Source organism: Bufo bufo, chromosome 1, assembly GCF_905171765.1.
Source record: "Bufo bufo chromosome 1, aBufBuf1.1, whole genome shotgun sequence".
Taxonomy (NCBI): domain Eukaryota; kingdom Metazoa; phylum Chordata; class Amphibia; order Anura; family Bufonidae; genus Bufo; species Bufo bufo.
In genome coordinates this window covers 836674678-836697626 of record NC_053389.1, presented here as the reverse complement: position 1 = coordinate 836697626, position 22949 = coordinate 836674678, and the positions used below count along the sequence as shown (strand labels likewise).

Here is a 22949-nt window from a genome sequence, read left to right as displayed (position 1 = left end):
CAGAGCCGCCTTCCGCTGAGGCCTCACCTCCCCGTCCTGTGTCTCTTTCCACAGCTGCCCCCTCTCGTCTAAGGCATGGATGAGCCTGGCCGCCAGCTTGATGTCATTGCGGAGGACGGGACGGTGCTGGGTGATGCCGCTCACGTGTCGGATCCGCCAGGACAGTTCTCTGTTCACCACAGGGCTCAGCTCACACTCACGAAGCTACAAGGTAATGAAGGGAAGAGGTGAGCAAAAAAAATAAAAGATGGGGCACATAACTACAGAATGTAAGACGGCAATGTACCCGGATATTCTGCAGATTCCAGCAGATCTCCTTAATGTTCACCCCTCGATCGAAGGTCACATAGCCTTTCCGCAGAAACCTAAAAAGGTAACAATGAGCAAAAGTCACCAACACACGCCAGAGGGCACATAACCAACCCCCATGCCCCTCAACAGGGCACCCATCTCACCTTCTTTCAGGCTGAGGATCAGACAGCGCCACCCGTAGGAAGCCGGGGTACCTCTTACAGAGCTGGAGGAAGAAGCAGAGAAAGTCATTGGAGGGATTACCCCGATCTGCTCAGGATAGGTCATCAATGCCAACCAGCTGTATGAAGAGGCTGCGCCGCTCGGCGAGGGCTTAGGGTTCTTCCTAGACCAGTGACTTCACCGTCAGCGCAGTTCAGTCCCATTCAAGTGATTGGATCGGGGCTACAATACCAAGCACGGCCACTACACTATGGACAGCGCTGTGAAGAGACCGCAACGCTCAACGGATGCAGTGACTTCTTCAAACAGCTCATTGGCGGTGGTCCTGGGAGTCAGACCTCCGCCAATCTGATATCCTGGATAACCCCTTTAAGAGCCTCTGATAGAACTTGAGCCTCAAGTAATATACTTCAGAGCTGCACTCACTATTCTGCTGGTGCAGTCACTGTGTACATACATTACTTATCCTGTACTGATCCTGAGTTACATCCTGTATTATACTGCAGAGCTGCACTCACTATTCTGCTGGTGCAGTCACTGTGTACATACATTACTTATCCTGTACTGATCCTGAGATATATCCTGTATTATACTCCAGAGCTGCACTCACTATTCTGCTGGTGCAGTCACTGTGTACATACATTACTTATCCTGTTCTGATCCTGAGTTACATCCTGTATTATACTCCAGAGCTGCACTCACTATTCTGCTGGTGCAGTCACTGTGTACATACACTACTTATACTGTACAGATCCTGAGTTACATCCTGTATTATACTCCAGAGCTGCACTCACTATTCTGCTGGTGCAGTCACTGTGTACATACATTGCTTATCCTGTACTGATCCTGAGTTACATCCTGTATTATACTCCAGAGCTGCACTCACTATTCTGCTGGTGGAGTCACTGTGTACATACATTACTTATCCTGTACTGATCCTGAGTTACATCCTGTATTATACTCCAGAGCTGCACTCACTATTCTGCTGGTGCAGTCACTGTGTACATACATTACATATCCTGTACTGATCCTGAGTTACATCCTGTATTATACTCCAGAGCTGCACTCACTATTCTGCTGGTGGAGTCACTGTGTACATACATTACGTATCCTGTACTGATCCTGAGTTACATCCTGTATTATACTCCAGAGCTGCATGCACTATTCTGCTGGCTGGTACAGGAGACCCTTACCGCAGTGATCTCAGCCTTGGAGATGTTGGGGGCGACGTTCCTTATGAAGAGGGAGCAGGTCTTGTGCAGGGGACGAGGCTTCACCACCTCCTCCTTTGGCTTCTCCTTGGGTTTCTCCTCTTCTTCTTCCTCCTCTTTTTCCTTCTTGGGGGATTCTTCTGTCGGGAGACACAGGAGTCTTGATCCACAGAACCAGCGCAGAGGGTGGAGGTCCCATCGTGCTGCCATATCACATGACCTCCTCTCCATCACAGGGCTTACCTCGTCCGTTTTGTCCTTGGCTCTCTGGTTTGGGGCTTGCAGGCTCAGAACCAGACCCGGACTCTGAGTCACTGCCGTCGTCGCTGTCTCCGCTCCTCTTCCTTTTCCTTTTAGTGGACTGTGGAGGAGAGTAGACGGGATCAGACCCTGTTTCAGGGAGAGTTTCGCATATAGACCCAGCACCCATCATCTTTTATCTTAGGAGTCCGGCCTGCGTCAGAGCTCCACCCTGGAGCATCATATATGGGAGACTGCTGGGGGTCGTAGCCCCTGACCGACCTTCCTGCTCTCCCGCTCCGGCGGCTCCTCCTCCTTCTCCACCTTCTTCTCTTCCTCCTTCTCCTCTGGTTTTGGGGGCTTCTCTTCCTCCACGGGCTCCTTCTCTGGTTCAGTCTAGAAAGAGGTAGAGTATTGCTCAGTGCAGTCCCCACATACCAGCCACGGCTGGCCCTCTTCTGCCTCCCCCTCACACACCAGCCACGGCTGGCCCTCTTCTGCCTCCCCCTCACACACCAGCCACGGCTGGCCCTCTTCTGCCTCCCCCTCACACACCAGCCACGGCTGGCCCTCTTCTGCCTCCCCCTCACACACCAGCCACGGCTGGCCCTCTTCTGCCTCCCCCTCACACACACGGCTGGCCCTCTTCTGCCTCCCCCTCACACACCAGCCACGGCTGGCCCTCTTCTGCCTCCCCCTCACACACCAGCCACGGCTGGCCCTCTTCTGCCTCCCCCTCACACACCAGCCACGGCTGGCCCTCTTCTGCCTCCCCCTCACACACCAGCCACGGCTGGCCCTCTTCTGCCTCCCCCTCACACACCAGCCACGGCTGGCCCTCTTCTGCCTCCCCCTCACACACCAGCCACGGCTGGCCCTCTTCTGCCTCCCCCTCACACACCAGCCACGGCTGGCCCTCTTCTGCCTCCCTCTCACACACCAGCCACGGCTGGCCCTCTTCTGCCTCCCCCTCACACACCAGCCACGGCTGGCCCTCTTCTGCATCCTGCACACACAGACCAGCCACGGCTGTCCCTCTTCTGCCTCCCCCTCACACCAGCCACGGCTGGCCCTCTTCTACCTCCCCCTCACACACCAGCCACGGCTGGCCCTCTTCTGCCTCGCCCTCACACACACCAGCCACGGCTAGCCCTCTTCTGCCTCCCCCTCACACACACCAGCCACGGCTGGCCCTCTTCTGCCTCCCCCTCACACACACCAGCCACGGCTGGCCCTCTTCTGCCTCCCCCTCACACACCAGCCACGGCTGGCCCTCTTCTGCCTCCCCCTCACACACACCAGCCACGGCTGGCCCTCTTCTGCCTCCCCCTCACACACACCAGCCACGGCTGGCCCTCTTCTGCCTCCCCCTCACACACCAGCCACGGCTGGCCCTCTTCTGCCTCCCCCTCACACACCAGCCACGGCTGGCCCTCTTCTGCCTCCCCCTCACACACACGGCTGGCCCTCTTCTGCCTCCCCCTCACACACCAGCCACGGCTGGCCCTCTTCTGCCTCCCCCTCACACACCAGCCACGGCTGGCCCTCTTCTGCCTCCCCCTCACACACCAGCCACGGCTGGCCCTCTTCTGCCTCCCCCTCACACACCAGCCACGGCTGGCCCTCTTCTGCCTCCCCCTCACACACCAGCCACGGCTGGCCCTCTTCTGCCTCCCCCTCACACACCAGCCACGGCTGGCCCTCTTCTGCCTCCCCCTCACACACCAGCCACGGCTGGCCCTCTTCTGCCTCCCTCTCACACACCAGCCACGGCTGGCCCTCTTCTGCCTCCCCCTCACACACCAGCCACGGCTGGCCCTCTTCTGCATCCTGCACACACAGACCAGCCACGGCTGTCCCTCTTCTGCCTCCCCCTCACACCAGCCACGGCTGGCCCTCTTCTACCTCCCCCTCACACACCAGCCACGGCTGGCCCTCTTCTGCCTCGCCCTCACACACACCAGCCACGGCTAGCCCTCTTCTGCCTCCCCCTCACACACACCAGCCACGGCTGGCCCTCTTCTGCCTCCCCCTCACACACCAGCCACGGCTGGCCCTCTTCTGCCTCCCCCTCACACACCAGCCACGGCTGGCCCTCTTCTGCCTCCCCCTCACACACCAGCCACGGCTGGCCCTCTTCTGCCTCCCTCTCACACACCAGCCACGGCTGGCCCTCTTCTGCCTCCCCCTCACACACCAGCCACGGCTGGCCCTCTTCTGCATCCTGCACACACAGACCAGCCACGGCTGTCCCTCTTCTGCCTCCCCCTCACACCAGCCACGGCTGGCCCTCTTCTACCTCCCCCTCACACACCAGCCACGGCTGGCCCTCTTCTGCCTCCCCCTCACACACCAGCCACGGCTGGCCCTCTTCTGCCTCCCCCTCACACACCAGCCACGGCTGGCCCTCTTCTGCCTCCCCCTCACACACCAGCCACGGCTGGCCCTCTTCTGCCTCCCCCTCACACACCAGCCACGGCTGGCCCTCTTCTGCCTCCCCCTCACACACCAGCCACGGCTGGCCCTCTTCTGCCTCCCTCTCACACACCAGCCACGGCTGGCCCTCTTCTGCCTCCCCCTCACACACCAGCCACGGCTGGCCCTCTTCTGCATCCTGCACACACAGACCAGCCACGGCTGTCCCTCTTCTGCCTCCCCCTCACACCAGCCACGGCTGGCCCTCTTCTACCTCCCCCTCACACACCAGCCACGGCTGGCCCTCTTCTGCCTCGCCCTCACACACACCAGCCACGGCTAGCCCTCTTCTGCCTCCCCCTCACACACACCAGCCACGGCTGGCCCTCTTCTGCCTCCCCCTCACACACCAGCCACGGCTGGCCCTCTTCTGCCTCCCCCTCACACACCAGCCACGGCTGGCCCTCTTCTGCCTCCCCCTCACACACACGGCTGGCCCTCTTCTGCCTCCCCCTCACACACCAGCCACGGCTGGCCCTCTTCTGCCTCCCCCTCACACACCAGCCACGGCTGGCCCTCTTCTGCCTCCCCCTCACACACCAGCCACGGCTGGCCCTCTTCTGCCTCCCCCTCACACACCAGCCACGGCTGGCCCTCTTCTGCCTCCCCCTCACACACCAGCCACGGCTGGCCCTCTTCTGCCTCCCCCTCACACACCAGCCACGGCTGGCCCTCTTCTGCCTCCCCCTCACACACCAGCCACGGCTGGCCCTCTTCTGCCTCCCTCTCACACACCAGCCACGGCTGGCCCTCTTCTGCCTCCCCCTCACACACCAGCCACGGCTGGCCCTCTTCTGCATCCTGCACACACAGACCAGCCACGGCTGTCCCTCTTCTGCCTCCCCCTCACACCAGCCACGGCTGGCCCTCTTCTACCTCCCCCTCACACACCAGCCACGGCTGGCCCTCTTCTGCCTCGCCCTCACACACACCAGCCACGGCTAGCCCTCTTCTGCCTCCCCCTCACACACACCAGCCACGGCTGGCCCTCTTCTGCCTCCCCCTCACACACACCAGCCACGGCTGGCCCTCTTCTGCCTCCCCCTCACACACACCAGCCACGGCTGGCCCTCTTCTGCCTCCCCCTCACACACACCAGCCACGGCTGGCCCTCTTCTGCCTCCCCCTCACACACACCAGCCACGGCTGGCCCTCTTCTGCCTCCCCCTCACACACACCAGCCACGGCTGGCCCTCTTCTGCCTCCCCCTCACACACACCAGCCACGGCTGGCCCTCTTCTGCCTCCCCCTCACACACACCAGCCACGGCTGGCCCTCTTCTGCCTCCCCCTCACACACACCAGCCACGGCTGGCCCTCTTCTGCCTCCCCCTCACACACCAGCCACGGCTGGCCCTCTTCTGCATCCTGCACACACAGAACAGCCACGGCTGTCCCTCTTCTGCCTCCCCCTCACACCAGCCACGGCTGGCCCTCTTCTACCTCCCCCTCACACACCAGCCACGGCTGGCCCTCTTCTGCCTCGCCCTCACACACACCAGCCACGGCTAGCCCTCTTCTGCCTCCCCCTCACACACACCAGCCACGGCTGGCCCTCTTCTGCCTCCCCCTCACACACACCAGCCACGGCTGGCCCTCTTCTGCCTCCCCCTCACACACACCAGCCACGGCTGGCCCTCTTCTGCCTCCCCCTCACACACCCCAGCCACGGCTGGCCCTCTTCTGCCTTCCCCTCACACACACCAGCCACGGCTGGCCCTCTTCTGCCTCCTGCACACACACACCAGCCACGGCTGGCCCTCTTCTGCCTCCCCCTCACAAACAGCAGCCACGGCTGGCCCTCTTCTACCTCCTGCACACACACCAGCCACGGCTGGCCCTCTTCTACCTCACCCTCACACACCAGCCACGGCTGGCCCTCTTCTACCTCACACACACCAGCCACGGCTGGCCCTCTTCTACCTCCTGCACACACACCAGCCACGGCCGGCCCTCTTCTACCTCCTGCACACACACCAGCCACGGCCGGCCCTCTTCTACCTCCTGCACACATACCGGCCACGTATCGGTATCGCTCTTACTCTTCACACATACACGTGCTAGTCACTGCCACCCCCTCCCCTCACCTTAGGCGCTGACTCTTTCTCTTCTGGGGGCTTACTCTGCCCCTCGGGGGTCCGCGCCTCCTCTTTTTTTGCAGCCTCTCTCTTTGCTTGTTCCTCTTCCTCATCCAGGATCTTCATGTCGATTTCTGTTCCTCCTTCCATCTTTATAACGGCTGCCAGATGCAGAAAATCAGGAAGTTAATTAATGCGGGGGGAAGGAGTGACGTCACTGGACCCCACTATACCATATACAGTGATAAGTAATGGGGGGGGGGGGGGGGGGGGAGTGACGTCACTGGACCCCACTATACCATATACAGTGATAAGTAATGGGGGGGGGGGGGGGGGGGGGGGGAGGAGTGACGTCACTGGACCCCACTATACCATATACAGTGATAAGTAATGGGGGGGAGGAGTGACGTCACTGGACCCCACTATACCATATACAGTGATAAGTAATGGGGGGGGGGAGTGACGTCACTGGACCCCGCTATACCATATACAGTGATAAGTAATGGGGGGGGGGGAGTGACGTCACTGGACCCCACTATACCATATACAGTGATAAGTAATGGGGGGGGGAGGAGTGACGTCACTGGACCCCACTATACCATATACAGTGATAAGTAATGGGGGGGGGAGGAGTGACGTCACTGGACCCCACTATACCATATACAGTGATAAGTAATGGGGGGGGGAGGAGTGAAGTCACTGGACCCCACTATACCATATACAGTGATAAGTAATGGGGGGGAGGAGTGACGTCACTGGACCCCACTATACCATATACAGTGATAAGTAATGGGGGGGGAGGAGTGATGTCACTGGACCCCACTATACCATATACAGTGATAAGTAATGGGGGGGGGGAGTGACGTCACTGGACCCCACTATACCATATACAGTGATAAGTAATGGGGGGGAAGGAGTGACGTCACTGGACCCCACTATACCATATACAGTGATAAGTAATGGGGGGAGGAGTGATGTCACTGGACCCCACTATACCATATACAGTGATAAGTAATGGGGGGGGGGGGGGAGTGACGTCACTGGACCCCACTATACCATATACAGTGATAAGTAATGGGGGGGGGGAGTGACGTCACTGGACCCCACTATACCATATACAGTGATAAGTAATGGGGGGGGGGGGGGGGGGGGGGGGAGTGACGTCACTGGACCCCACTATACCATATACAATGATAAGTAATGGGGGGGGGAGGAGTGACGTCACTGGACCCCACTATACCATATACAGTGATAAGTAATGGGGGGGAGTGACGTCACTGGACCCCACTATACCATATACAGTGATAAGTAATGGGGGGGAAGGAGTGACGTCACTGGACCCCACTATACCATATACAGTGATGAGTAATGGGGGGGGAAGGAGTGACGTCACTGGACCCCACTATACCATATACAGTGATAAGTAATGGGGGGGAGGAGTGATGTCACTGGACCCCACTATACCATATACAGTGATAAGTGATGGGGGGGGGGGGGGGGGGGAGTGACGTCACTGGACCCCACTATACCATATACAGTGATAAGTAATGGGGAGGAGGAGTGATGTCACTGGACCCCACTATACCATATACAGTGATAAGTGATGGGGGGGGGGGGGGGGGGGAGTGACGTCACTGGACCCCACTATACCATATACAGTGATAAGTAATGGGGGGGGGGAGGAGTGACGTCACTGGACCCCACTATACCATATACAGTGATAAGTAATGGGGGGGATGAGTGACGTCACTGGACCCCACTATACCATATACAGTGATAAGTAATGGGGGGGGGGGGGGGGAGTGACGTCACTGGACCCCACTATACCATATACAGTGATAAGTAATGGGGGGGATGAGTGACGTCACTGGACCCCACTATACCATATACAGTGATAAGTAATGGGGGGGGGGGGGGGAGTGACGTCACTGGACCCCACTATACCATATACAGTGATAAGTAATGGGGGGGGGGGGGGAGTGACGTCACTGGACCCCACTATACCATATACAGTGATAAGTAATGGGGGGGGAGGAGTGACGTCACTGGACCCCACTATACCATATACAGTGATAAGTAATGGGGGGAGGGGGGAGTGACGTCACTGGACCCCACTATACCATATACAGTGATAAGTAATGGGGGGGGGGGGGGGGAGTGACGTCACTGGACCCCACTATACCATATACAGTGATAAGTAATGGGGGGAGGAGTGACGTCACTGGACCCCACTATACCATATACAGTGATAAGTAATGGGGGGGGAGGAGTGACGTCACTGGACCCCACTATACCATATACAGTGATAAGTAATGGGGGGGAGGAGTGACGTCACTGGACCCCACTATACCATATACAGTGATAAGTGATGGGGGGGAAGGAGTGACGTCACTGGACCCCACTATACCATATACAGTGATAAGTAATGGGGGGGGGGGGAGTGACGTCACTGGACCCCACTATACCATATACAGTGATAAGTAATGGGGGGGGGGGGAGTGACGTCACTGGACCCCACTATACCATATACAGTGATAAGTAATGGGGGGGGAGTGACGTCACTGGACCCCACTATACCATATACAGTGATAAGTAATGGGGGGGGAGTGATGTCACTGGACCCCACTATACCATATAGAGTGATAAGTAATGGGGGGGGGGAGGAGGAGTGACGTCACTGGACCCCACTATACCATATACAGTGATAAGTAATGGGGGGGGGGGAGTGACGTCACTGGACCCCACTATACCATATACAGTGATAAGTAATGGGGGGGGGGGAGTGACGTCACTGGACCCCACTATACCATATACAGTGATAAGTAATGGGGGGGGAAGGAGTGACGTCACTGGACCCCACTATACCATATACAGTGATAAGTAATGGGGGGGGGGGGGGAGTGACGTCACTGGACCCCACTATACCATATACAGTGATAAGTAATGGGGGGGGGAGTGACGTCACTGGACCCCACTATACCATATACAGTGATAAGTAATGGGGGGGGAGGAGTGACGTCACTGGACCCCACTATACCATATACAGTGATGAGTAATGGGGGGGGAGGAGTGACGTCACTGGACCCCACTATACCATATACAGTGATAAGTAATGGGGGGGGGGGGAGGAGTGACGTCACTGGACCCCACTATACCATATACAGTGATGAGTAATGGGGGGGGAGGAGTGACGTCACTGGACCCCACTATACCATATACAGTGATGAGTAATGGGGGGGGAGGAGTGACGTCACTGGACCCCACTATACCATATACAGTGATAAGTAATGGGGGGGAGGGAGTGACGTCACTGGACCCCACTATACCATATACAGTGATGAGTAATGGGGGGGGAGGAGTGACGTCACTGGACCCCACTATACCATATACAGTGATAAGTAATGGGGGGGGGAGTGACGTCACTGGACCCCACTATACCATATACAGTGATAAGTAATGGGGGGGGGGGGGGGAGTGACGTCACTGGACCCCACTATACCATATACAGTGATAAGTAATGGGGGGGGAGGAGTGACGTCACTGGACCCCACTATACCATATACAGTGATAAGTAATGGGGGGGGGGGGGGGAGTGACGTCACTGGACCCCACTATACCATATACAGTGATAAGTAATGGGGGGGGGGGGGGGGGGGAGTGACGTCACTGGACCCCACTATACCATATACAGTGATAAGTAATGGGGGGGGAAGGAGTGACGTCACTGGACCCCACTATACCATATACAGTGATAAGTAATGGGGGGGGAGTGACGTCACTGGACCCCACTATACCATATACAGTGATAAGTAATGGGGGGGGGGGGGGGACACCTTTTAGTTTTTCTATACTGCACCATTGTGAGCGCTGGAATGGCGGCAGATTTTCTATTTTATGGGGGGGGGAGTGACGTCACTGGACCCCACTATACCATATACAGTGATAAGTAATGGGGGGGGGGGGGGGGGGGGGGAGGAGTGACGTCACTGGACCCCACTATACCATATACAGTGATAAGTAATGGGGGGGATGAGTGACGTCACTGGACCCCACTATACCATATACAGTGATAAGTAATGGGGGGGGGGGGGGGAGTGACGTCACTGGACCCCACTATACCATATACAGTGATAAGTAATGGGGGGGATGAGTGACGTCACTGGACCCCACTATACCATATACAGTGATGAGTAATGGGGGGGGAGGAGTGACGTCACTGGACCCCACTATACCATATACAGTGATAAGTAATGGGGGGGGGGGGGGGGAGTGACGTCACTGGACCCCACTATACCATATACAGTGATAAGTAATGGGGGGGAAGGAGTGACGTCACTGGACCCCACTATACCATATACAGTGATAAGTAATGGGGGGGGAGGAGTGACGTCACTGGACCCCACTATACCATATACAGTGATAAGTAATGGGGGGGGAGGAGTGAAGTCACTGGACCCCACTATACCATATACAGTGATAAGTGATGGGGGGGGGGGGGGGAGGAGTGACGTCACTGGACCCCACTATACCATATACAGTGATAAGTGATGGGGGGGGGGGGGGGAGTGACGTCACTGGACCCCACTATACCATATACAGGGATAAGTAATGGGGGGGGAGGAGTGACGTCACTGGACCCCACTATACCATATACAGTGATAAGTAATGGGGGGGGAGGAGTGACGTCACTGGACCCCGCTATACCATATACAGTGATAAGTAATGGGGGGGGGGGAGGAGTGACGTCACTGGACCCCACTATACCATATACAGTGATAAGTAATGGGGGGGGAGGAGTGATGTCACTGGACCCCACTATACCATATACAGTGATAAGTAATGGGGGGGGGGGGGGGGGAGGAGTGATGTCACTGGACCCCACTATACCATATACAGTGATAAGTAATGGGGGGGGGGGGGGAGGAGTGATGTCACTGGACCCCACTATACCATATACAGTGATAAGTAATGGGGGGGGGGGGGAGTGACGTCACTGGACCCCACTATACCATATACAGTGATAAGTAATGGGGGGGGGAGTGACGTCACTGGACCCCACTATACCATATACAGTGATGAGTAATGGGGGGGGAGGAGTGACGTCACTGGACCCCACTATACCATATACAGTGATAAGTAATGGGGGGGGGGGGAGGAGTGACGTCACTGGACCCCACTATACCATATACAGTGATAAGTAATGGGGGGGGAGGAGTGACGTCACTGGACCCCGCTATACCATATACAGTGATAAGTAATGGGGGGGGGGGGAGTGACGTCACTGGACCCCACTATACCATATACAGTGATAAGTAATGGGGGGGGAGTGACGTCACTGGACCCCACTATACCATATACAGTGATAAGTAATGGGGGGGGAGTGATGTCACTGGACCCCACTATACCATATAGAGTGATAAGTAATGGGGGGGGGGAGGAGGAGTGACGTCACTGGACCCCACTATACCATATACAGTGATAAGTAATGGGGGGGGGGGAGTGACGTCACTGGACCCCACTATACCATATACAGTGATAAGTAATGGGGGGGGGGGGGAGTGACGTCACTGGACCCCACTATACCATATACAGTGATAAGTAATGGGGGGGGAAGGAGTGACGTCACTGGACCCCACTATACCATATACAGTGATAAGTAATGGGGGGGAGGAGTGACGTCACTGGACCCCACTATACCATATACAGTGATAAGTAATGGGGGGGGAGTGACGTCACTGGACCCCACTATACCATATACAGTGATAAGTAATGGGGGGGGGGGAGTGACGTCACTGGACCCCACTATACCATATACAGTGATAAGTAATGGGGGGGGAAGGAGTGACGTCACTGGACCCCACTATACCATATACAGTGATAAGTAATGGGGGGGGAGTGACGTCACTGGACCCCACTATACCATATACAGTGATAAGTAATGGGGGGGGGGGGGGGACACCTTTTAGTTTTTCTATACTGCACCATTGTGAGCGCTGGAATGGCGGCAGATTTTCTATTTTATGGGGGGGGGGGGGACGTCACTGGACCCCACTATACCATATACAGTGATAAGTAATGGGGGGGGGGGGGGGGGGGAGGAGTGACGTCACTGGACCCCACTATACCATATACAGTGATAAGTAATGGGGGGGATGAGTGACGTCACTGGACCCCACTATACCATATACAGTGATAAGTAATGGGGGGGGGGGGGGGAGTGACGTCACTGGACCCCACTATACCATATACAGTGATAAGTAATGGGGGGGATGAGTGACGTCACTGGACCCCACTATACCATATACAGTGATAAGTAATGGGGGGGGGGGGGGGGGAGTGACGTCACTGGACCCCACTATACCATATACAGTGATAAGTAATGGGGGGGAAGGAGTGACGTCACTGGACCCCACTATACCATATACAGTGATAAGTAATGGGGGGGAGGAGTGACGTCACTGGACCCCACTATACCATATACAGTGATAAGTAATGGGGGGGGAGGAGTGACGTCACTGGACCCCACTATACCATATACAGTGATAAGTAATGGGGGGGGAGGAGTGAAGTCACTGGACCCCACTATACCATATACAGTGATAAGTGATGGGGGGGGGGGGGGAGGAGTGACGTCACTGGACCCCACTATACCATATACAGTGATAAGTGATGGGGGGGGGGGGGGGGGAGTGACGTCACTGGACCCCACTATACCATATACAGGGATAAGTAATGGGGGGGGAGGAGTGACGTCACTGGACCCCACTATACCATATACAGTGATAAGTAATGGGGGGGGAGGAGTGACGTCACTGGACCCCGCTATACCATATACAGTGATAAGTAATGGGGGGGGGGGGGGAGGAGTGACGTCACTGGACCCCACTATACCATATACAGTGATAAGTAATGGGGGGGGAGGAGTGATGTCACTGGACCCCACTATACCATATACAGTGATAAGTAATGGGGGGGGGGGGGGGGAGGAGTGATGTCACTGGACCCCACTATACCATATACAGTGATAAGTAATGGGGGGGGGGGGGGGAGGAGTGACGTCACTGGACCCCACTATACCATATACAGTGATAAGTAATGGGGGGGGGGGGGAGTGACGTCACTGGACCCCACTATACCATATACAGTGATAAGTAATGGGGGGGGGAGTGACGTCACTGGACCCCACTATACCATATACAGTGATGAGTAATGGGGGGGGAGGAGTGACGTCACTGGACCCCACTATACCATATACAGTGATAAGTAATGGGGGGGGGGGGAGGAGTGACGTCACTGGACCCCACTATACCATATACAGTGATGAGTAATGGGGGGGGAGGAGTGACGTCACTGGACCCCACTATACCATATACAGTGATGAGTAATGGGGGGGGAGGAGTGACGTCACTGGACCCCACTATACCATATACAGTGATAAGTAATGGGGGGGAGGGAGTGACGTCACTGGACCCCACTATACCATATACAGTGATAAGTAATGGGGGGGAGGAGTGACGTCACTGGACCCCACTATACCATATACAGTGATGAGTAATGGGGGGGGAGGAGTGACGTCACTGGACCCCACTATACCATATACAGTGATAAGTAATGGGGGGGGGAGGAGTGACGTCACTGGACCCCACTATACCATATACAGTGATAAGTAATGGGGGGGGAGGAGTGACGTCACTGGACCCCACTATACCATATACAGTGATAAGTAATGGGGGGGGGGAGTGACGTCACTGGACCCCACTATACCATATACAGTGATAAGTAATGGGGGGGGGGGGGGGGGGAGTGACGTCACTGGACCCCACTATACCATATACAGTGATAAGTAATGGGGGGGGGAGTGACGTCACTGGACCCCACTATACCATATACAGTGATAAGTAATGGGGGGGGGGGGGGAGTGACGTCACTGGACCCCACTATACCATATACAGTGATAAGTAATGGGGGGGGGAGGAGTGACGTCACTGGACCCCACTATACCATATACAGTGATAAGTAATGGGGGGGGAGGAGTGAAGTCACTGGACCCCACTATACCATATACAGTGATAAGTGATGGGGGGGGGGGGGAGGAGTGACGTCACTGGACCCCACTATACCATATACAGTGATAAGTGATGGGGGGGGGGGGGGGGGGGAGTGACGTCACTGGACCCCACTATACCATATACAGGGATAAGTAATGGGGGGGGAGGAGTGACGTCACTGGACCCCACTATACCATATACAGTGATAAGTAATGGGGGGGGAGGAGTGACGTCACTGGACCCCGCTATACCATATACAGTGATAAGTAATGGGGGGGGGGGGGGAGGAGTGACGTCACTGGACCCCACTATACCATATACAGTGATAAGTAATGGGGGGGGAGGAGTGATGTCACTGGACCCCACTATACCATATACAGTGATAAGTAATGGGGGGGGGGGGGGGGAGGAGTGATGTCACTGGACCCCACTATACCATATACAGTGATAAGTAATGGGGGGGGGGGGGGGAGGAGTGATGTCACTGGACCCCACTATACCATATACAGTGATAAGTAATGGGGGGGGGGGAGGAGTGACGTCACTGGACCCCACTATACCATATACAGTGATAAGTAATGGGGGGGGGAGTGACGTCACTGGACCCCACTATACCATATACAGTGATGAGTAATGGGGGGGGAGGAGTGACGTCACTGGACCCCACTATACCATATACAGTGATAAGTAATGGGGGGGGGGGGAGGAGTGACGTCACTGGACCCCACTATACCATATACAGTGATGAGTAATGGGGGGGGAGGAGTGACGTCACTGGACCCCACTATACCATATACAGTGATGAGTAATGGGGGGGGAGGAGTGACGTCACTGGACCCCACTATACCATATACAGTGATAAGTAATGGGGGGGAGGGAGTGACGTCACTGGACCCCACTATACCATATACAGTGATAAGTAATGGGGGGGAGGAGTGACGTCACTGGACCCCACTATACCATATACAGTGATGAGTAATGGGGGGGGAGGAGTGACGTCACTGGACCCCACTATACCATATACAGTGATAAGTAATGGGGGGGGGAGGAGTGACGTCACTGGACCCCACTATACCATATACAGTGATAAGTAATGGGGGGGGGAGTGACGTCACTGGACCCCACTATACCATATACAGTGATAAGTAATGGGGGGGGGGGGGGAGTGACGTCACTGGACCCCACTATACCATATACAGTGATAAGTAATGGGGGGGGGAGTGACGTCACTGGACCCCACTATACCATATACAGTGATAAGTAATGGGGGGGGGGGTAGACACCTTTTAGTTTTTCTATACTGCACCATTGTGAGCGCTGGAATGGCGGCAGATTTTCTATTTTATCAGCGCTTCAATACAAGTTTTCAATTTTGTAAAGAAATGCTGAGTTTTTCATGATGTGGGTCGTGTCCCTCGGGGGCGCTGCTCTATGTCGGTGCATCTGCTACGGGGCGCTTTAGGTTCTTTTTGTCAGATTCACAGGCGCATCAGCCTGATCAGGGAAGGGGTTCGTCAGCGGCCAAGGCTACTCGCACCCGGCAGAAAGCGCCGTAGATGGAGACGGACCGGATCAGGATCCATTCCATTTTATTCAGGTTTTTTTCCAGTCTGTGAACCTGAACAAACCGGATCCGCCATGAAAACCAGTGTAAGTGAATGGTGCTGGATCCAGTTTGATCAGTTTCAATTTAATACAACCAGATCCGGACGAAACGGATGTATCTGGATGTATCCGAGGGGTTGTCCGGGTTCAGAGCCGACATAACCTTCACCCTTCCGAGCGGAGCATTTCTCCCGTGTCCTGCATCGCACAGGGCAAGGGCTGCTCGTCTCCATTTTTACACTGCTAGGTGGAGGCTTCCGCCTAGCAGTGATCGCGGTGACGTCACCGGCACTAGTGGGCGGTCTTTAGTGCTGCCCATGGCTGTTCTACATGCTAGGGCAGTGCTAAAGCCCGCCCATTAGTCCTGGTGACATCACCGGGTTCACTGCTAGGCGGAAGCCTCCACCCAGCCCAGCACATCAAACATGAAGAACAGTATCATGAGCGGAGAAGAGTAATGGGGGGCACCCCGCAGTATCATGTGCAGAGATGAGTAATGGGGGGCACCCCGCAGTATCATGTGCAGAGAAGAGTAATGGGGGGCACCCCGCAGTATCATGAGCAGAGAAGAGTAATGGAGGGCACCCCGCAGTATCATGAGCAGAGAAGAGTAATGGGGGGCACCCCAAAGTATCATGAGCAGAGAAGAGTAATGGGGGGCACCCCAAAGTATCATGAGCAGAGAAGAGTAATGGGGGGCACCCCGCAGTATCATGAGCAGAGAAGAGTAATGGGGGGCACCCCGCAGTATCATGAGCAGAGAAGAGTAATGGGGGGCACCCCACAGTATCATGAGCAGAGAAGAGTAATGGGGGGCACCCCGCAGTCTCATGAGCAGAGAAGAGTAATGGGGGGCACCTCGCAGTCTTACGTGCAGAGATGAGTAATGGGGGGCACCCCGCAGTATCATGTGCAGCCCGCGTACCTGCGTCCAGCATTTTGATGATGGCAGGCGCCTTCTCCATGTCCAGCTGCAGCTCGTTCATCCAGCTGTTCTCCATCAAATACAGGAAGGCGTTCAGCCGGTTGCGCAGCGCCGCCTGTGACTCCTGCCGGTGACGGCCCACCTCGTCCGGGTGATACTTCGAGCGGAACCTGGTGAAAGACCGCGGCAACAGATGGAAGGGCCGGAGAGAGATGGCAATGGGGAGAAAGGAGGGGAACATGAGACCGGGTCATCAGAAACTGCACGAAATCAGCAGCTTTAACCCCTGACCTGCCAGAACTACAGTCCTACGTGGCCTGAGCTGCCCCCTCCTGACACAATCCACAGGGAGGGCTCCAGGAATAACCTGGGAGCAGATTCACCCGATTTCCACCAGGGGGCGACACTACACCTGCAGACCCCTACTCCCCGTGCCCAGCTTCTACCCCCCCCATAAGCCAACTACAGGGTCCTGTACCCTAAACCCACGGCTTCTACTCCAGTCAGATTCAGAGCTGCACCCACAAGTCTGCTGGTGTCCTGCCAGCTTTCAGATTCCACGTAGAAATGCTCATCTGCTGCCTCTTCAGTTTCTGCAAAATCCACTAGAACCGACTGCAGCTCTGGATGTGACTGGAGCATAATGATGTAGCAGAATTTTGACTGCAGCTCTGGGTGTGACCGGAGCAGAAGGGTTATGTAACAGTAAGATTGTGACAACCTCTGGATGAGACTGGAGAATAACACATGATGTAACTGCAGAATTGCAGCAGCTCTGGCTGTGACTGGAGTTTGATGATTTCTACCTTTCTGAAGCTCTTCCCCCATCATTGGCCCCTCCCCCAGCACCCCACAATACAGCAGCTGGTCTGATCAGTCCCCGGCTCCACCCCAGCGTTACCTGGTCCGCACCGGGCAGAAGTTTCAGGATAAAACATTTATACTTTTCATGAAAATCCTGGAGAATTGAGATAATTTTTCCCCCTGGGCGTCGCTCACTATCTGACCTACGACATTCAGAAACTAAAGAAAACAAAAAAGCCTGACTGACTACGAGCGGAAAAAGCGCGAACCGGCGCCAGGAGGAGGATGGGTGCAGCTTCAGCGTCTTCAGAGAAGGAGAGAAGCGAGAAAACACCGAACATCAAATCACTTATCTCATCATGTAATAACACAGCAGGGGAGGAGGAGGAGCGGGAAAAAGGGAGGAGGGAGGGAGGAGGAGCAGCGGGAAAAAGGGAGGAGGGAGGGAGGAGGGGGAGCGGGAAAAAGGGAGGAGGGAGGGAGGAGGAGGAGCGGGAAAAAGGGAGGAGGGAGGGAGGAGGAGGAGCGGGAAAAAGGGAGGAGGGAGGGAGGAGGAGGAGCGGGAAAAAGGGAGGAGGGAGGGAGGAGGAGGAGCGGGAAAAAGGGAGGAGGGAGGGAGGAGGAGGAGCGGGAAAGAGGGAGGAGGGAGGGAGGAGGAGAAGCGGGAAAGAGGGAGGGAGGAGGAGAAGCGGGAAAAAGGGAGGAGGGAGGAGGAGAAGCGGGAAAGAGGGAGAGAGGAGGAAACAAAAAAAAGAGAGGAGGGAGGAGGAGAAGCGGGAAAGAGGGAGGAGGGAGGAGGGGGAGCAGGAGAAGCGGGAAAAAGGGAGGAGGAGAAGCGGGAAAGAGGGAGGAGGGAGGAGGAGAAGCGGGAAAAAGGGAGGAGGAGAAGCGGGAAAGAGGGAGGAGGAGAAGCGGGAAAAAGGGAGGAGGGAAGGAGGGAGGAGAAGAGGGAAAGAGGGAGGAGAAGAGGGAAAGAGGGAGGAGAAGAGGGAAAGAGGGAGGAGAAGAGGGAAAGAGGGAGGAGAAGAGGGAAAGAGGGAGGAGAAGAGGGAAAGAGGGAGGAGAAGAGGGAAAGAGGGAGGAGAAGAGGGAAAGAGGGAGGAGAAGAGGGAAAGAGGGAGGAGAAGAGGGAAAGAGGGAGGAGAAGAGGGAAAGAGGGAGGAGAAGAGGGAAAGAGGGAGGAGAAGAGGGAAAGAGGGAGGAGAAGAGGGAAAGAGGGAGGAGAAGCGGGAAAGAGGGAGGAGAAGCGGAAAAGAGGGAGGAGAAGCGGGAAAGAGGGAGGAGAAGCGGGAAAGAGGGAGGAGAAGCGGGAAAGAGGGAGGAGAAGAGGGAAAGAGGGAGAAGAGGGAAAGAGGGAGGAGAAGCGGGAAAAAGGGAGGAGGGAGGGAGGAGGAGAAGCGGGAAAGAGGGAGGAGGGAGGAGAAGCGGGAAAAAGGGAGGAGGAGAAGCGGGAAAAAGGGAGGAGGAGAAGCGGGAAAAAGGGAGGAGAAGCGGGAAAAAGGGAGGAGAAGAAGCGGGAAAAAGGGAGGAGAAGAAGCGGGAAAAAGGGAGGAGAAGCGGGAAAAAGGGAGGAGAAGCGGGAAAAAGGGAGGAGAAGCGGGAAAAAGGGAGGAGAAGCGGGAAAAAGGGAGGAGAAGCGGGAAAAAGGGAGGAGGGAGGGAGGGAGGAGGAGGAGCGGGAAAGAGGGAGGAGGGAGGAGGAGAAGCGGGAAAGAGGGAGGAGGGAGGGAGGAGGAGAAGCGGGAAAAAGGGAGGAGGAGGAGAAGCGGGAAAGAGGGAGGAGGAGGAGAAGCGGGAAAAAGGGAGAGAGGAGGAAACAAAAAAAAGAGAGGAGGGAGGAGGAGAAGCGGGAAAGAGGGAGGAGAAGCGGGAAAAAGGGAGGAGAAGCGGGAAAAAGGGAGGAGAAGCGGGAAAAAGGGAGGAGAAGCGGGAAAAAGGGAGGAGAAGCGGGAAAGAGAGAGGGAGGAGGAGAAGCGGGAAAGAGGGAGGAGGGAGGGAGGGAGGAGGAGAAGCGGGAAAAAGGGAGGAGGAGGAGGAGGAGGAGGAGGAGGAGGAGGAGGAGGAGAAGCGGGAAAGAGGGAGGAGAAGCGGGAAAAAGGGAGGAGAAGCGGGAAAGAGAGAGGGAGGAGGAGAAGCGGGAAAGAGAGAGGGAGGAGGAGAAGCGGGAAAGAGGGAGGAGGGAGGGAGGGAGGGAGGAGGAGAAGCGGGAAAGAGGGAGGAGGGAGGGAGGAGGAGAAGCGGGAAAAAGGGAGGAGGAGGAGGAGGAGGAGGAGGAGGAGGAGGAGGAGGAGGAGCGGGAAAGAGGGAGGAGGAGAAGCGGGAAAAAGGGAGAGAGGAGGAAACAAAAAAAAGAGAGGAGGGAGGAGGAGAAGCGGGAAAGAGGGAGGAGAAGCGGGAAAAAGGGAGGAGAAGCGGGAAAAAGGGAGGAGAAGCGGGAAAAAGGGAGGAGAAGCGGGAAAGAGAGAGGGAGGAGGAGAAGCGGGAAAGAGGGAGGAGGGAGGGAGGGAGGAGGAGAAGCGGGAAAGAGGGAGGAGGGAGGAGGAGGAGAAGCAGGAAAGAGGGAGGGAGGAGGAGAAGCGGGAAAGAGGGAGGAGGGAGGGAGGAGGAGAAGCGGGAAAGAGGGAGGAGGGAGGGAGGAGGAGAAGCGGGAAAGAGGGAGGAGGGAGGGAGGAGGAGAAGCGGGAAAGAGGGAGGAGGGAGGGAGGAGGAGAAGCGGGTAAAAGGGAGGAGGGAGGAGGAGGAGGAGGAGGAGAAGCGGGAAAGAGGGAGGAGGGAGGAGGAGAAGCGGGAAAAAGGGAGAGAGGAGGAAACAAAAAAAAGAGAGGAGGGAGGAGGAGAAGCGGGAAAGAGGGAGGAGAAGCGGGAAAAAGGGAGGAGAAGCGGGAAAAAGGGAGGAGAAGCGGGAAAAAGGGAGGAGAAGCGGGAAAAAGGGAGGAGAAGCGGAAAAGAGGGAGGAGAGAGGAGAGAGGAGAGAGGAGGAGGAGGAGGAGGAGGAGGAGGAGGAGGAGGAGGAGAAGCGGGAAAAAGGGAGAGAGGAGGAAACAAAAAAGAGAGGAGGGAGGAGGAGAAGCGGGAAAGAGGGAGAAGCGGGAAAAAGGGAGGAGAAGCGGGAAAAAGGGAGGAGGGAGGGAGGAGAAGCAGGAAAGAGGGAGAGAGGAGGAAACAAAAAAAAGAGAGGAGGGAGGAGGAGAAGCGGGAAAGAGGGAGGAGGGAGGGAGGGAGGAGGAAACAAAAAAAAGAGAGGGAGAGAGAGAGGAGGGGAGAGGGAGGGAAGAGGGGAGGGGAGAGGGAGGAAGGATGGAGAGAGGAGGAAACAAAAAAAAAAAGAGGGAGGGAGAGAGGAGGGGAGAGGGAAACAAAAAGAGGGAGAGGGAGAGGGAGAGAGGAGGAAACAAAAAAAGAGGGAGGGAGAGAGGAGGAAACAAAAAAAGAGGGAGGGAGAGAGGAGGAAACAAAAAAAGAGGGAGGGAGAGAGGAGGAAACAAAAAAAGAGGGAGGGAGAGAGGAGGAAACAAAAAAAGAGGGAGGGAGAGAGGAGGAAACAAAAAAAGAGGGAGGGAGAGAGGAGGAAAAAAAAAAAGAGGGAGGGAGAGAGGAGGAAACAAAAAAAGAGGGAGGGAGAGAGGAGGAAACAAAAAAAGAGGGAGGGAGAGAGGAGGAAACAAAAAAAGAGGGAGGGAGAGAGGAGGAAACAAAAAAAGAGGGAGGGAGAGAGGAGGAAACAAAAAAAGAGGGAGGGAGAGAGGAGGAAACAAAAAAAGAGGGAGGGAGAGAGGAGGAAACAAAAAAAAGAGGGAGGGAGAGAGGAGGAAACAAAAAAAGAGGGAGGGAGAGAGGAGGAAACAAAAAAAGAGGGAGGGAGAGAGGAGGAAACAAAAAAAGAGGGAGGGAGAGAGGAGGAAACAAAAAAAGAGGGAGGGAGAGAGGAGGAAAAAAAAAGAGGGAGGGAGAGAGGAGGAAACAAAAAGAGGGAGGGAGAGAGGAGGAAACAAAAAAAAGAGGGAGGGAGAGAGGAGGAAACAAAAAAAAGAGGGAGGGAGAGAGGAGGAAACAAAAAAAAGAGGGAGGGAGAGAGGAGGAAACAAAAAAAGAGGGAGGGAGAGAGGAGGAAACAAAAAAAGAGGGAGGGAGAGAGGAGGAAACAAAAAAAAGAGGGAGGGAGAGAGGAGGAAACAAAAAAAAAGAGGGAGGGAGAGAGGAGGAAACAAAAAAAAAGAGGGAGGGAGAGAGGAGAAAACAAAAAAAAAGAGGGAGGGAGAGAGGAGAAAACAAAAAAAGAGGGAGGGAGAGAGGAGGAAACAAAAAAAGAGGGAGGGAGAGAGGAAACAAAGGGAGGAGGAAAAGGAGAAGAGGGAAAAGGAGGGGAAAAAAGTGGAAGAGGAGGAGGAGGAGGAGGAGGAGGAGGAGAGGGAAAAGAGGAGGAGCAAAGAGCATGACGAGAGAGGAGAAGAGGAGCACAGGGAAAGAGGAGGATAAGAGAAGGAACACAGGGGGACAGGAGGAAGAGAGAAGGAGGGAGAAGAGAGGCGAAAAGAGCAGGGGATAACACTGGCGGGAAGGCTGCCAGATCACACGGGGGTCACTCACCACTCTTCATCTTTATGTGCCAGGAAGAAGTCCTGCATCTGCTGCCGTCTGAACTCCATTTTGTACTCATTGTAGCGGCGGACTGCCTCAGTCTCATCCACAGAGTCCTCCAGAGACAGCAGGAACTCCTTAAAGGTCTTCATGACGGGGGCCGGAGTCCCCAAATCAACATCATGCAGGTTCCCCAGTCTAAACGAGGAGACATTATATATAGCAAGAGGAGCAACGACAAACACATCACACGTATGACGGAGACTTCAGAACCTACCTGGCCTGTATGGGGATCCCATGATGCTGCATCACATGCATATCAGGGTGAGCCCAGGGCTGCGGAGGACCGTACGAGGGGGCACCCGACGCCCCGGAGTACTGCATATCATAGCCACTGTGATAGGGGTCCGAGCTGTGGTCATCCCTGAAAGAGAATACACCCATCATCAACACAAGAACACCCTGTAGGGGGCGGGCTCATAGCTCTCTTCTGTCTGTATCACCCTGCAGGGG

The 22949-nt window shown here is 55.8% G+C and overlaps 1 protein-coding gene across 4 annotated transcripts in view; it reads right to left on the bottom strand.

Moving 5' to 3' along the window:
- The window catches only part of SRRT (serrate, RNA effector molecule), a 39143-nt gene that overhangs the window by 9143 nt on the left and 7051 nt on the right, over window positions 1–22949 (bottom strand). For 3 of the 4 annotated variants that reach the window (XM_040415333.1, XM_040415336.1, XM_040415334.1), the window contains exons 4-13: window positions 22714–22860; window positions 22446–22634; window positions 17056–17225; window positions 6487–6638; window positions 2208–2321; window positions 1929–2046; window positions 1668–1825; window positions 456–517; window positions 287–365; window positions 28–204 (exon numbers count right to left, since the gene is read on the bottom strand). In XM_040415333.1, the coding sequence (XP_040271267.1) occupies window positions 28–204; window positions 287–365; window positions 456–517; window positions 1668–1825; window positions 1929–2046; window positions 2208–2321; window positions 6487–6638; window positions 17056–17225; window positions 22446–22634; window positions 22714–22860 (1366 nt within the window). The remainder of the gene's footprint in view (window positions 1–27; window positions 205–286; window positions 366–455; window positions 518–1667; window positions 1826–1928; window positions 2047–2207; window positions 2322–6486; window positions 6639–17055; window positions 17226–22445; window positions 22635–22713; window positions 22861–22949) is intronic. The other variant, XM_040415335.1, reaches the window with a different exon arrangement.